We start from the raw sequence: 12,988 nt of genomic DNA, 5'->3' as shown, positions 1-12,988 counted from the left end.
GGCAATTAACAAAACAGAAATGTAATGAAATGTGAGGTACTTTGGCGTTCTGTTAATCATGAACAAAAACACAAAGAAAATGGAGGGGAGGGGGATCATAGGTGGTTTTAATAATTGTCTCACAGTTAGGAAATTAAGGTAAAAATATAAAAACTAAAAAGTAAGAATAGCAGACTCTGTATAATAAGGGCAAATTTATAACATGATAACACAATACTGCACAGTTATTAGATATTAGGCATAACATTCTCAAAAACTAACTGTGTAACATGTATGTACATATATTTATGCATGAAAAACTGCATTAACAGCAGGAATGTAAACATCATTTGACTTTGTTGGGAGCAGTGATAAAGCAACAAGTGTCACATATACAAAAGCTTTTACATTTCAGAAGGTTTTGTCTTTTCTTTGTTTTAAATGAACTCTAAGTAGCTGCATGTTCCACATTTTCCTTGATTTATGGAAATGTTCACGTTTTTCTCTGAGCATTGCTCCAAGTATTTTTTGAGTTATCTCTCAAAAGATAATATCCAACTGCAGGTTAGAAATACAGCTTTGCCCTTATCTGTGCTCTGCTGAATGTTTTTCATACATGCCAGACGTCGTAAAAGCCCAAATGTGTTGACACAGATGTGTAAAAAGTCCTTCTGCACTCTGGAATACTGGAAATTTGTTAGGGCAAACCAACATGAGAAGCATGGTGGAGGAGTCTGGGATAATTCCCGGCATTTTCCTGCACCACTTTATATTACTGATGTGTGTGCCTGTTTCTTCCCCTCAGGAGAGTGATTTTGTGCTTTTAGTGAGTTCTTCAGTGCCTTAACAGTCACACTGTGCATCTTTTACTAATTATTGTTTCTTTCTCCAAAGAATATTGTTAAGAAACTGTTCCTCCATTCCTCTTCATTATAGGAGTACATTTTCCGTCTGGAACCTGGCAAAGTGGACTCTGGAAAAGGAAAATGCCCCTATGATCCTAAACTTAACAGTGTTTCAGCCCTGATCAGTGAGTTCTTTTTTCCTTCTCCTCTTTATGTACAGAGTAACTCAAAATGTTTTAAGGGAACATATCTAAAGAAATGTAAATAAAGTTTGAATAAAAACAAGAAATGCATTAAAAGTATGAATGACAGTTAAGATATCTATTTAAAAAAGTGGTTAAATGCAAATTTTGCATAAGTAAATAAGACTAAAGAAGAGAAAATTAAATTAGCTTTTAAATGTATCTTAAACCTTTATTTAAATGGCAAGAAAGAGCTTCCAGTGCCAATCTTGACATCTTTAGGACCAAAAACTATTACTTTTATTTTCTGTATTACACATGAATAGATTTTGGCCCAACAGCTATTACAGACACTTGGTGTGTCTGAAAGGGATTGTGGTCATATGGTGATGGAGGAAAAAAGTTGCGTTATTGGCATACCTTGGGCTGACATACAGTACTCCGTATGTTCAGCTATAGCTAGCATCTTAATATTAGATACGTAAAATATTATACATGTTGAATAAATGTGGCACGAGAACGGAGCCTTGAAGATATTGCTGATATTTTGTTACAAAAAGTTGTCTTAGATCCTGATCTAGGGGCGACTCAGTGCGTAGAGTAGTTGTCTAACACTAAAAAGGTTGTGGGTTTGATTCCAGCTTTCCCCTGTCACATGTCGATGTTCCCCTGGGCAAGGCACTTAACCCCAAGTTGCCTGCTGATTTGCATACCATTGTATGAATGTGTGCGCGTCAGTGAGTGCGATTGGGTGAATGTGGCTATAGTGTGAAGCGCTTTGAGCAGTCAGTATGGCTAAAAAAGCGATATATAAATTAAGTATTTAATCAGGTAGCACAATACCAAATAATCCTACCCACCTTTTGAGGTTCGCAATTATTATTATTATATTATGGTTTTGTTATTTCATACAGGTAAAATCAACTTTTTCTGAAAACCAAAAGTGTTCTGGATAAACGGACAGATCTGAAAAACCTTGTTTGCAACAATATCTTTATTTTACAACTTGATCAAGTAACAGTTAAGATAGTAAGATAATAATTAGGAACTGCAAATAAAGCCATGTGTGTTCCTAAACCAAGAGTCAAAAGTCTAAAATAGTTTATTTAATAATAACTTGATTAATAAATCAACAATAATTGGTTAGAGGTCAGTGGACTATCAGTAACCAATTATCTGATCAGACAGATATGTGTGCCATTATTTCAGTGGGTGGTCGTTAGTTGTCAGCAGCTTACAGGTGGTCAGACATGGTTACTGATAAGTGACCCCCCCACCCCGGTGTGTGTGTGTGTTCATGTGTGTGCCTGTGAAAGAAAGAGCTAATATTTGTTTTTGTGACATACCAGCTCCATTTCAGCTTACCTGAGCAAACCATCTCAGTCAGGATGGTAGGACAGATAAAATTGTACTGCAGCTTTATTTTATCTCATAAGCTCGGACATAATACGTTGTTTCTGACTATTTTTAATTTATCTATTTCTCAAGCATTTTTTTATCCATTCCTGTGGTTGACATTTGACATTAAGTGATCCAGCTCAAGGCATAGGCAAATTAAACTGCTGCTTAAAGCCTCCAGCTCAGCAGGGGGCCCACAAGAGCCCTTAAATTATCATGCAAAATATGAGTTTCTCCCCTTAAAAGCCGTAGTTAAGAGTTAGCCTAATTGGAAAATTACTTTAATGTTCTACTGTCTGCAAAGTTAAAAGAATTAAGATTTGACAAATATAGTTTGTACTAAAGCAATAGGGAATAATTTGAGTTTCATAGTAGTCAGTCGTAATTTAAATCTGTTTAATTTTTGTTGATTACATCTGAGCTGGGGTCGCATTTTATGCACAATGTAATTGTCTGCAAATATAATAAGAACAAAAATACTATAATAATATGTTATTCTGCAATAATAATGATAACGTCTAATTGATGACGTTTGCGAACGTCTAAGCTTGTTACCATGACAGGAAAACTTTTGTTGTTCTAATATTTTTTCTGTTTGACAAAATCATGTCTAAATGCTGGGTTTTGTTTTGTTTTGTTTTTAAATAAGAGGTTGGCAAAGTTAATATGTACTGTTTGGCGGAACAACTGCAATACTTAGTTTTGGAAAATGGTGTGTCTTAGAGCAATATTTTATGAAGTTCTGAACTGTAAATGGTGATACATTCATTGCCAAAAAATTTTAATTGTGTTGTCTTTGCAACATAATATCACAAATATTGTGCTAAAATGTCAACCCCATATGTCATATCTCTAAGAACCACCCCCCCCCTCCCATTTTATTTATCACTGCCACATTTAAAACCTCTTCATTCAGAGTTATTTAGTAGCTCAGGATTTAATTGTGCTAAATAAACAATGATCAACCACAATATGAAAGAGGTTTGTGATTTTGGCTAATGTTGATTAGTGTGTACCTCACAAAATGTTGTGCCAGCTCTGAGTTTGATCTATCAAAATATTAAAACAACTGGCAGGTGAAATAAACCCACATCATCTTTTTAAAGAGCTGTAACTGGGACGCTTGGGACCTTATACTGAGCTTAATTGCGTATAGGATTCATCGGTCTCTACATTCAGCAAGATGAATTAGACAAATAGCTTTAATTAGAAGGTAAATGAACGTTGATGTGCAACATAGCATCTGTCTTTGAATGGAGATGGTTTTCAGTGATGAGGATTTGGCTTTGAAAAGCTGTAGCGTGTGTTTAATTACACAACAATTCAAACTCTTCAACACTAACATGCCACATGCATAAGGGTTTGATAATCTATACTGCTACTTTCCTTTAGTGTTAACTATTCCCTTAAAGAGATGCGCTTGATTCAGATTATTTCAATGGGGTTTTGATAAAAAGTTTGAAAAGAACATTTTTAATCCCAACTGTTGGACATGTTTTGTGTTTTCTGACCTGAGAGTGTTCCCTCCTACCCTAATCCTTTCCTCTGCCTTTTTCTCTTCGCTGTGACTGACAGATGGAGAGCTCTATGCAGGAGTCTACGTGGATTTCATGGGAACAGACTCCGCCATCTTCCGTACTCTGGGGAAGCAGACAGCCATGAGGACCGATCAGTACAACTCCAGATGGTTAAATGGTAATGTCTCAGCTCACCGCTTGATCTGCATCTGCCTTTGTTTCCCTCGCTTGTCTCTCAACAAACCATTTTGAATTTATTCTTCAGAAATTTAGGGACACTGCTCAAGAGTTTTACAAGCGCCTATAATTGTCGCTCCGGTGCTGCCACACACGTGTCGTCTGAGATTCCTGGTGTTTTCATCGTGCTCCACCTGACCCATTGATTGTTTGTCTCGTTTATATGATTATCCTCTGCATGCCTGCAGAGTCTGCGGCAGGGACACTGCTGTAGCTGTAGGGGAAATCCTGCAATGTTACAGTGATATTACTGCTGGTCTGCTGCTTTTTGGTTGATTTTTGCCAAATCAATAGCAGACTCCCCATTGACGTTGTTGGCTCCCAGATTTTCCTCTGACCCTGTTGCCCTGACAACAGTCCCCTGCCGGCGATGCGGCGAATCAGGACACCTGAGTCCTGCTAATCAGCCGTTTTGAAATGTCTTTGCTAAAACCCTCCCCCACATCATGGGGGTATCGGTTGCTCCCCTCCCTTTTTCTGGCTTTTTAGTTTGTCCCTATTTGGGATGCTGGTCTTTTACAGCGGGGAGGAGCGGTGTGTGTGTTGTGAGTCCTGTGGTGACCCAAAGAATCAGCAAGTGAGAGTGCACCATAATCCCACAGCACACAGACAGTAACACCAAACAGAAACATTCATGATTTATGTTTCCTAAAATTATGGTTTTGGCCTTTTTGGTCTCTGGAGGCAAAGGTCTTCTGCCTTTAGGGAGAATTAACATACAGGTGCAACTCATTCAATTAGAATATCATTTAAAGGTTACTTAATTCCTGTAATTAAACTGGAATAGGGAATCTCCGATACATTCATTACACACAGAATTATACATTTTAAGCATTTTGTCTTTTTAATTTTCATCCGTTTAGCTGGCACATTTTCCTTCCACTCAATTTTCCCAATAATATACTTTGGTGCAGATCTACAGAACTTTCCAATTATATTCTAATTGACTGAGATTCACCTGTATTAGCTTGACTCATTTTACAAATGCGGTACTATTCATAGGTACATTAATTATTACAGGAAATGAGTACCATTTAGTTGTCAATTTAAAAACATTATAATGCAATCAAATCTCCCAAAACCTGTTGTCCAGGTGCACAGACAAATGAGCAGTTGAATTTAGTTTGGTGGAATAAAAACTAAAACATGTAAAAAAGAAGCTACAAGGCATTTTTATGAAATAATTGGACTCCTTAAAAAGCTCTGTACAAACATATAGTTACAACTTCTTCACCCATCCATTTTGTTTTTACACAGATCCAACTTTTGTCCATGCACACCTGATCCCAGACAGCGGTGAGAAGAATGATGACAAGCTCTACTTCTTCTTCCGCGAGAAAGCCTCTGAGGTGGGCCAGAGTCCCATGACGCAGTCCAGGATAGGGCGGATCTGCCTGGTGAGTTATCACACGAGTCCGAATCCACAAGTTGATAATCACCAGTGAGAGTTTCATGAGTCCGAGGCCTGGTGAGTTATTGCCTTTGGCCTATTTTCATTTGTGTTTTCTTTCCTCCTTTGAGGGCAGTTATGCAGTGTATTCTGCAACAAACTTTAATACATGCTGCTTGTAGAAGGAAAAAATAAATTACTGGTAAATGTACTTTGAATCAAATCAGTGTCTATACAATCGGCTTCCACGCTTATTGGGAGTTTTACTCAAAAAAATTTGTAAAAAGCCTTAAGATTAATTTACCTTTAATAGCAGAGGCATAAACCCAAACTGAATAAAGTTATAAAAATCCAGCTTTTAATTTGAATACGTTTATTAAAATTACAAAATCCAAACAAAATTACAAAATATGTTTGTAAAAAGTCATCAGTGCCACTGTTAGTAGCTCCCCTAACAGTTCTTATATTATTATTGTAATTAAAGCATGTTTAATTTAGCATTTAAATTTAAAATGATCTAAGGGATCTGGAAATATTAAATTTGTTTCCCTGTGGCGCAAACACAGGAACTGCAGTTAGAAATAAGATAAGAAACCAGAACATGGTGAAGTGCATCTTTACTCTGTTAGAATTTAGTATTTTTCACTGATCAAATAGATAAAATCCTATCCTATTCATCCTATTCTATCTATCAAATAGATAGAATAGGATGTTATAGAGAGGCATATTCTTCTTAGCTGTTTTTCAAAGCAGCAGCTACTAGAGAACATGGCATTGAAGTAATTAAGATGTGTTTTGAGCGTGATAGGTCAGGAAAGGGCAATTAAAAGTAGCTTCAGACCTCGATGTGCCCAGAATTACAGACAGAGCATTAAATAATAACTTGAAAACAACTGGAACTGTGAATATGCAAAGCTGATTAAGGACCCATGTTTATTTAGCCACTATGCATAATATAGAGGACAATAAGAATGGGGGTGGAAGGGGAGGGGGGGGGGGAAAATCTGCAAACCTCTTTGTGTGAGATCTTTTGACTGCAATAGAGGAATAATTTCTTTTAAGCGTTTTTACACATCGTCACAATGGTTACCAATGAGTGAGAGGGAAACGTTATGCTTATATTCTACATGCAACTGTTTATTATCAGGTTTGAAAAGAATTATGTTGTTTAAAATACTTGGAAATGTATTTTCCCGGACATTTTTGTGTTTGCACCATGTATCCTTCCACTATAACAACAAAAACTGTATCAATTAAGACAAAATTAATACAATTATTGTTAATTAGTAATAGTAGTAGTAGTAGGATCAGCAGTAGTAGTTGTAGTAGTAGTAGTTGTAGTAGTAGTAGTAGTAGTAGTAGTAGTAGTAGTAGTAGTAGTAGTAGTAGTAGTAGTAGTAGTAGTAGTAGTAGTATTTACCTTTCATTTGCAGCTTGTTGCTGCAGGTGGTGAAAGTCTTGTATGTTTTCGACAATTTGCCAAAATAACAGGAGTAATCTGCTCTGTGAATAATCTGTTTTTAAATGTGTCATGAATTCAGAACAAGTTCATAAGAAACAGGGAGACATATTTCTTTCTTACACAAGCTAAAAGTTGAAACAAGACACAACTTTTTAAGCCTTACAAATCATCTGAACTGAGCGGATTTTTATTCCCCCCGACCCCTTTTTCTCTGGACTTTATTCCTCACCTCAGTAGCACAAGCAGCAGCTGGCTGACCTCTTGTTCAGATGGGTGATGCTGATCGTTATTCATGTGAACTTTGGTTAACAGCTGTCTGAGACACCTGTTGGACAGATACTGTTGGAGCCAACCTGATGAGTGACTTTGGAGCAGCTGTAAAGATGTTTGTGTGGCTCTGATTCCTGCAGAACGATGACGGTGGACACTGCTGCCTGGTCAACAAATGGAGCACCTTTCTCAAGGCTCGCCTGATCTGCTCCGTGCCTGGAGCCGACGGCATCGAGACGCACTTTGATGAACTCAGTGAGTCATATGAATTTCCACTTTTAAAACTTTCTGTCATCTCTGACTCTCATAGCTCCGTCGCCAGTTGTGTAACGCACCTGTTGGCCATTACCTCCAACTTTGCACTTTTTAAACCTCTGAGCGAAGTGTTGCTTCATTTTCCCTACAAAAGATGAGCTGCAGCTCTGGCCCTTTGAAAGATCGATTTCCGCAGCTCAGGGGACCTATAATGGCCCTGCAGGGAGTCGGAGTGAACCGCATATTGAATGTCCCTGACCTCAGAGGAGAGCTAGCAGATGGAAAGGGACCATTTATAACCACAACTTTCAAAACAAGGCTCTGCAGATGGACTCTGCGTTGACGGATTCAAAATCAACAACTTTTGTCATTTGTACAGTTTGCTTCGCAGTTGCTCTGCATAGTTTCGGCATGATGTTAATCCCCAGTTACTCAGATTGTTGAGCAGTGTGTGCATCCGGGGCTGATGACGACATCGCATTGTTCAGAAGCAGTAGTCAGCTAACCTTTCCTCATGTACAGCTACATGAGGAAGATTTCGTTCAAGATTAAACTTCAGGTTAACGTGTTGGCCTTTGAGGCTTTTTTTTTAGATTTTTGCAGAACTCACTAGATCTCCCTGGGTAAATATGCAGCCAGAAATACAAGGAAATTGTTTAGATCAAAGCATATTTGTGTGTTAGAATGGCCCAGTCAAAGCCCAGACCTAGATCCAACAGCGTCCATACCCTAAACATACAAGCACAGCTATGATGAAATGGTTTAGATCGCATCATATACTTTTGATACAGTTGCCTAGTCAAAGTCTAAATTGAGAATATGTAGTTAGACCTGAAAGTTACTGTTCAGCCTCTCTCCATCTAATCTAAGTGTTTTTGAGCTAAGCTGCTTAAAAGAATGTGCAAAAATGTCAGTCTTTATACTTTTTTTATACCTTTTAGAGAGCAACCCAGAATAACCGGCAAATGTAACTGCAGCAAATTGCAAGATATTGACTCATGGGTGTGTGTGTAAGAATGCAAACCATAATTAATATTTTAAAAGGCATGCCATTCAAATGACATGGCTTTTTCATTCCACTTGAATGTTATACACTGCTTTGTGTCAGCCTTGCTCATAAAATCCCCATAAATCCATTGAATTTAGTGGTTGTAAAGTAAAAAAAAAAAAAAAAATGCAGAAAAGTTCAAGTCTTAAAGGTATTGCAAGCCGCTGTGTTGAAATGGACGAGTCACCTCCGAACAAAAGTAACAATAAACAGCGAGAAACTGCTTAAAACAGCTGCGAGTTGAATATTTAGTAGCATCTCTTGCTCGTGCCGTAATGGTGCTCTGCAGATGTTCTTTCTGCATTAAGAGCACTCAGCGCCTGTGACAGAAAAAGCACTCTGGTGTCGTTGCTGCTGTGCTTTTTTAGTGGCGCAGCCTGACGGTGGCAGCCTCCAAGCAGATCAGCACTTGCGGTGAGGTTAATGTGCGTCCTGAGGTGCGCCGTAACATCCCACAGCACCACGGCCGGTTCTTGCCACAGACCACAGTCGGTCTGGGAAAAATGCCTTGCCGGTCCTGATGGAGCCCAGCAGAGGCATCGGAGTGCTTGGATGAGGACTCGGGAGACAGGGTAGGGGCAAGGTTTAACAGATGAGAAAGGATTCAGTGTTTTTGCCAGAGGAGAGGAGGACTGATGAGAGGCAAAAAAAAAAAAGGCAGAGGGATGCAAAAGAGATGAAAATGTTTGCTGGAGAAAAACAAGAAGGAATTTATGGGCCGTTAAGTTTTACTGCCTTTTCTGAAGTGTAATAATGGACTGAAGCTTTATTTGCACATGTTTTGGATGTCAGGGTAGTCTGCAGATCCCAACGTTTCTTAATATTCACAGAAAGTTCACTTGTCTTTGATGCTTTAAAATGAAGTTCAGCTGGATATTTGAACATATTAAGCTACGTTCCCAGCAGTGAGTATCAAGAGGATGACATGCAATGATTTTTTTTTTTTAACTCATAATTACTCTTCTTTTTTGTCCTCCTATGACACCTCATTCGGTCCAACTCTTTATAATGTATTTCCAGCAATTATTGAGGTCTCCAAGCAAACTGGTTGTTCAGAGGGCTTCAAAGTCTCTATCTCCTCTGACACATCAGAAACAAAAGTCGAAACGATGCAACTTGTTCCCGGTTCTCTGCTGATTTATTTCTTTGCTCACTTTCCATAGCCGGGGGGTGTTGGTTCTGTCAGACTGGCGTCAGATGGGTTATGAATCTCTGCTTTGTTTGCCAGAAGTTAATTTTCTCTTTAGTGCGCAGACATTACCTGTCATTCCGTACCCTGGCATGTTAGCATAGTTTTCTTTTCAGAAAACATTTCAGACGTGTGATCAAAGGGGGACTTGTTTATCTTTAAATTTTTGCACAGCATATTTTCTCGTGCAAGCAATTTGGATTTGTGCCCCTTGTTTATTAAATCTTTGCTGATTAAAGCCAAATGCCTAAGGATTAAGTTGCAGTCGGTTGTACAATACATTCAGGTGATTCCTGAGATACAGTTTTGTGTTTCAGGAAAAATACTTTGTTTTCAGTCTCATTAATACCCAGAATAATGTCTATAGCTGTAAGAGACTCATGTTTCCTTTGTTTTCTCTGTAATGTTGTTTTCTATACACTGAAAAACTACCCCATATTGTCTTATATTTTTAAACGTTTAAAAAAAAAAACACAATCTCTTTTACATGTGAAGCAAAACAACAAATGGACTGGTGAGTGCATAGCCTGTCTACTTCAAATTTATTTCACTTTTCCTCCGTTTTGTTATTTCTTGCTTTTTTCTCTCATGAAAACATTAGCGGATACTCGCGGCACACCGTTGCCACGGCCCCACAGTCCCTGCATTGCATATGGCTCCTATTAAAGCCATGTTTCAGCAGACATCTCCGTTTCACTCCTATTCCCCGCTGAGACCGGAGCACTGTAGTTCCAGGTTTGGAAGAGTTTAGATTCAGGGTCTTGCTGAGAGTCTGGAAACCGCAATTCATGGGGCGCTCATTTTTAACAAACCCCCCCACCCACCACCCACCACCCCCCTCAAAGGAAGAAAAATGTCTCCATATGTCACAATTAGGATTTCTTGGGTTGCAACGATCTTAAAGCCTCGGGATCATTTAACATGAGACGCTAATATTTTCTTTTAATGTCCGACTTTGTTTAATTTGATTCTGAAAGAGGGTAAATTCAGTGCGGCGCAAATCCCAGCAAGCGTTCTAAGTCTGTGCTCATGCATCAAAAATAACATTTTGAAGTATGGACATTTATTGCGAACCTATAGGTTTTCATCGTTTGTAGATGTGACTGGTTATAATGTGTAAATCATGTCACCGTCTACAGGGGATGTGTATATCCAGCCAACTCAAGATACGAGGAACCCTGTCATCTATGGAGTCTTCTCGGTTTCAGGGTAAGTAATGGCTTTTTTTTTTTCAACTCTAATTTCAGTAGGGATGTTAGGCGTGTTTTAGCATCTGTCAGCAGTACGTGCTCATTTTCACTCAGCCGCAAGGTGCCTGCTCTTTATAATGTTAGGAAGGCCCACTGGTTAGTAAGAGTCCGCCTACATGAAGGAGACAGAAAAGTGAATGTTCAGCCCAGAGGGTGACGCCGTGCTCTGAGAGTCTTTCATAGAGGCGGCCAGGTTTGATAGCAGGTTGTCAGTCACTACATGGGGGTGGGCAAGTTTTTCCTCTTGTTTTTGGTTTTTTGAAGGCGAGAATCTGTAGAGAGGTCATAAGCAGTCAGTATCTGACCTGTGGGAGAAGACATTCCGACTCTTACTGTGGAGCAAGAGAATATACACCCATACATTAACTGTGAGAGTCTAAGGAAGAATGACAACATTTTCAAATCCTACATGTTAGAGGATAAAGTTTAAAGGCCCCAAGTGATAAAACAGAGCATCTTTGTTGTAGTAAGTTCAGCGATTCTCTTGCTCTCTTGCAGTCTGACTGATAAACAGACATTTTGGGATTTTAAAAAAAATTACAATTTCCTTTTAATTTGCTTTTAACATCTCTTTGTTTCCCCTGGCCTAACTTTAAACACCTTACTGACAATGAAAATAGCCATTCTGAATGAAGTCTTCTGTCCTCAGTCACAACATCCACACTAAAGACTGCAGCTGTTAGGCAACCTGGTAGTGCTAAGTATGGTGCATTCACTGACTGGAAAATTAATCAGATTTTTGATATTACAGCTGGCTGGTCACCAATCTTGGCTGTTTAAGTGAAAAATTGTCAAATTCCAGTCAACAGCCGCTTCCTCAATATATGTCAAAATCTCTACCAAGCTGACATATTCATGCTGTCCATTATGTCAGTGTATGGTTTTCCTCTCTAACAGTGTTTATTTGTGTGGTGTTCGACTGTGAACACAAGCCCTCGCTACCTCTCCATTACTTCTTAATTATCTGTATTGGGAAGATGATTTAACGTTTATTTCTTATTATGAATAGAAACAAGTAAGTACTGTGATTTTATGTTTTCTGTATGTTTATATATAAATGAATATAAACAATTAAGCTTTGAGTGTTAGTGATGAAGCTTGTTCCAGTGAAGCTAAAGAAGTCTAGTCAAGGCTTTACTTAGCTTATCCTTATTACAATGAAACAAAAGAAGTTATTGTAGTTTTAACTTTTGAAAAGTTGACTAAACGACTTTAGATCAGAAACCCCCAAGGATGTACTTAGTTTAGTTCTTATTATGAATAGAAACAATTAAGTACTGTGATTTTATGCTTTCTGTATCTTTGTTGATGCTTTAATAGAAAAAAATAAGCGTTGAATGCTAGTGATAAACCTTGTGAAACTTTAGTGAAACAAAAGAAGTCTAGTCAAGGATTTACTTAGCTTATTCCTTTGTTAATGTCCTATATACTATTTCCCTCTAATGTTTTTTTTTTCTGTTCATGTACAGCACTTTGAATCGTCTTGCTGCTGCAAAGTGCTATATAAATAAACTGGTGTGATAAGGTTAACCTTTCAAAGAGCAGTCATGACTGGCAGTTAAATTGGTCAGAGTGGCGTAAAGAATTACTTTCTGCTTCTCAAAACCTATAGTTGTTCCAGTAGTTTTCTAATATAGGTAAGATACTGAGTACTCATATGCAGAACCTCGCTTAAAAAAAAAATACACACTACCTTTTAAAGACCCTGTAAATTGAGATTCCGTCAGCGCAAAATTCAAGGAAGGTGTGCACCGCATCATAACAAACACGGGCATAATTAATGTATTGGAGAAAGAAATGTTGTTGTTGTCGCAATTGTCATCATAGGCATTGAGAGCGTTAAAGCCCAGCTGATAAAAGCACATGTGGCACTAATGATAGGGGGCATGACAGGAGTTACAAACATACTACACCACCCTGCAGCAGTGGGAGCCTATCTAATTTTTACTTTTTTTTTATTTTGCAA

The 12,988-nt window shown here is 38.3% G+C and overlaps 1 protein-coding gene across 3 annotated transcripts in view; it reads left to right on the top strand.

Annotated features, from left to right (window-relative positions):
- The window catches only part of sema3fa (sema domain, immunoglobulin domain (Ig), short basic domain, secreted, (semaphorin) 3Fa), a 68,459-nt gene that overhangs the window by 48,376 nt on the left and 7,095 nt on the right, over positions 1-12,988 (top strand). For all 3 annotated transcript variants that reach the window (XM_012873342.3, XM_021321915.2, XM_012873341.3), the window contains 5 exons: positions 916-1,009; positions 3,980-4,099; positions 5,416-5,555; positions 7,421-7,535; positions 10,912-10,981. In XM_012873342.3, coding sequence (XP_012728796.2) covers positions 916-1,009; positions 3,980-4,099; positions 5,416-5,555; positions 7,421-7,535; positions 10,912-10,981 — 539 coding nt within the window. The remainder of the gene's footprint in view (positions 1-915; positions 1,010-3,979; positions 4,100-5,415; positions 5,556-7,420; positions 7,536-10,911; positions 10,982-12,988) is intronic.

Source organism: Fundulus heteroclitus, chromosome 20 (genome assembly GCF_011125445.2).
Source record: "Fundulus heteroclitus isolate FHET01 chromosome 20, MU-UCD_Fhet_4.1, whole genome shotgun sequence".
Classification (NCBI taxonomy): Eukaryota; Metazoa; Chordata; class Actinopteri; order Cyprinodontiformes; family Fundulidae; genus Fundulus; species Fundulus heteroclitus.
The sequence above is the reverse complement of the archived record's forward strand: the minus strand, read 5'-3'. Positions and strand labels throughout refer to the sequence as shown.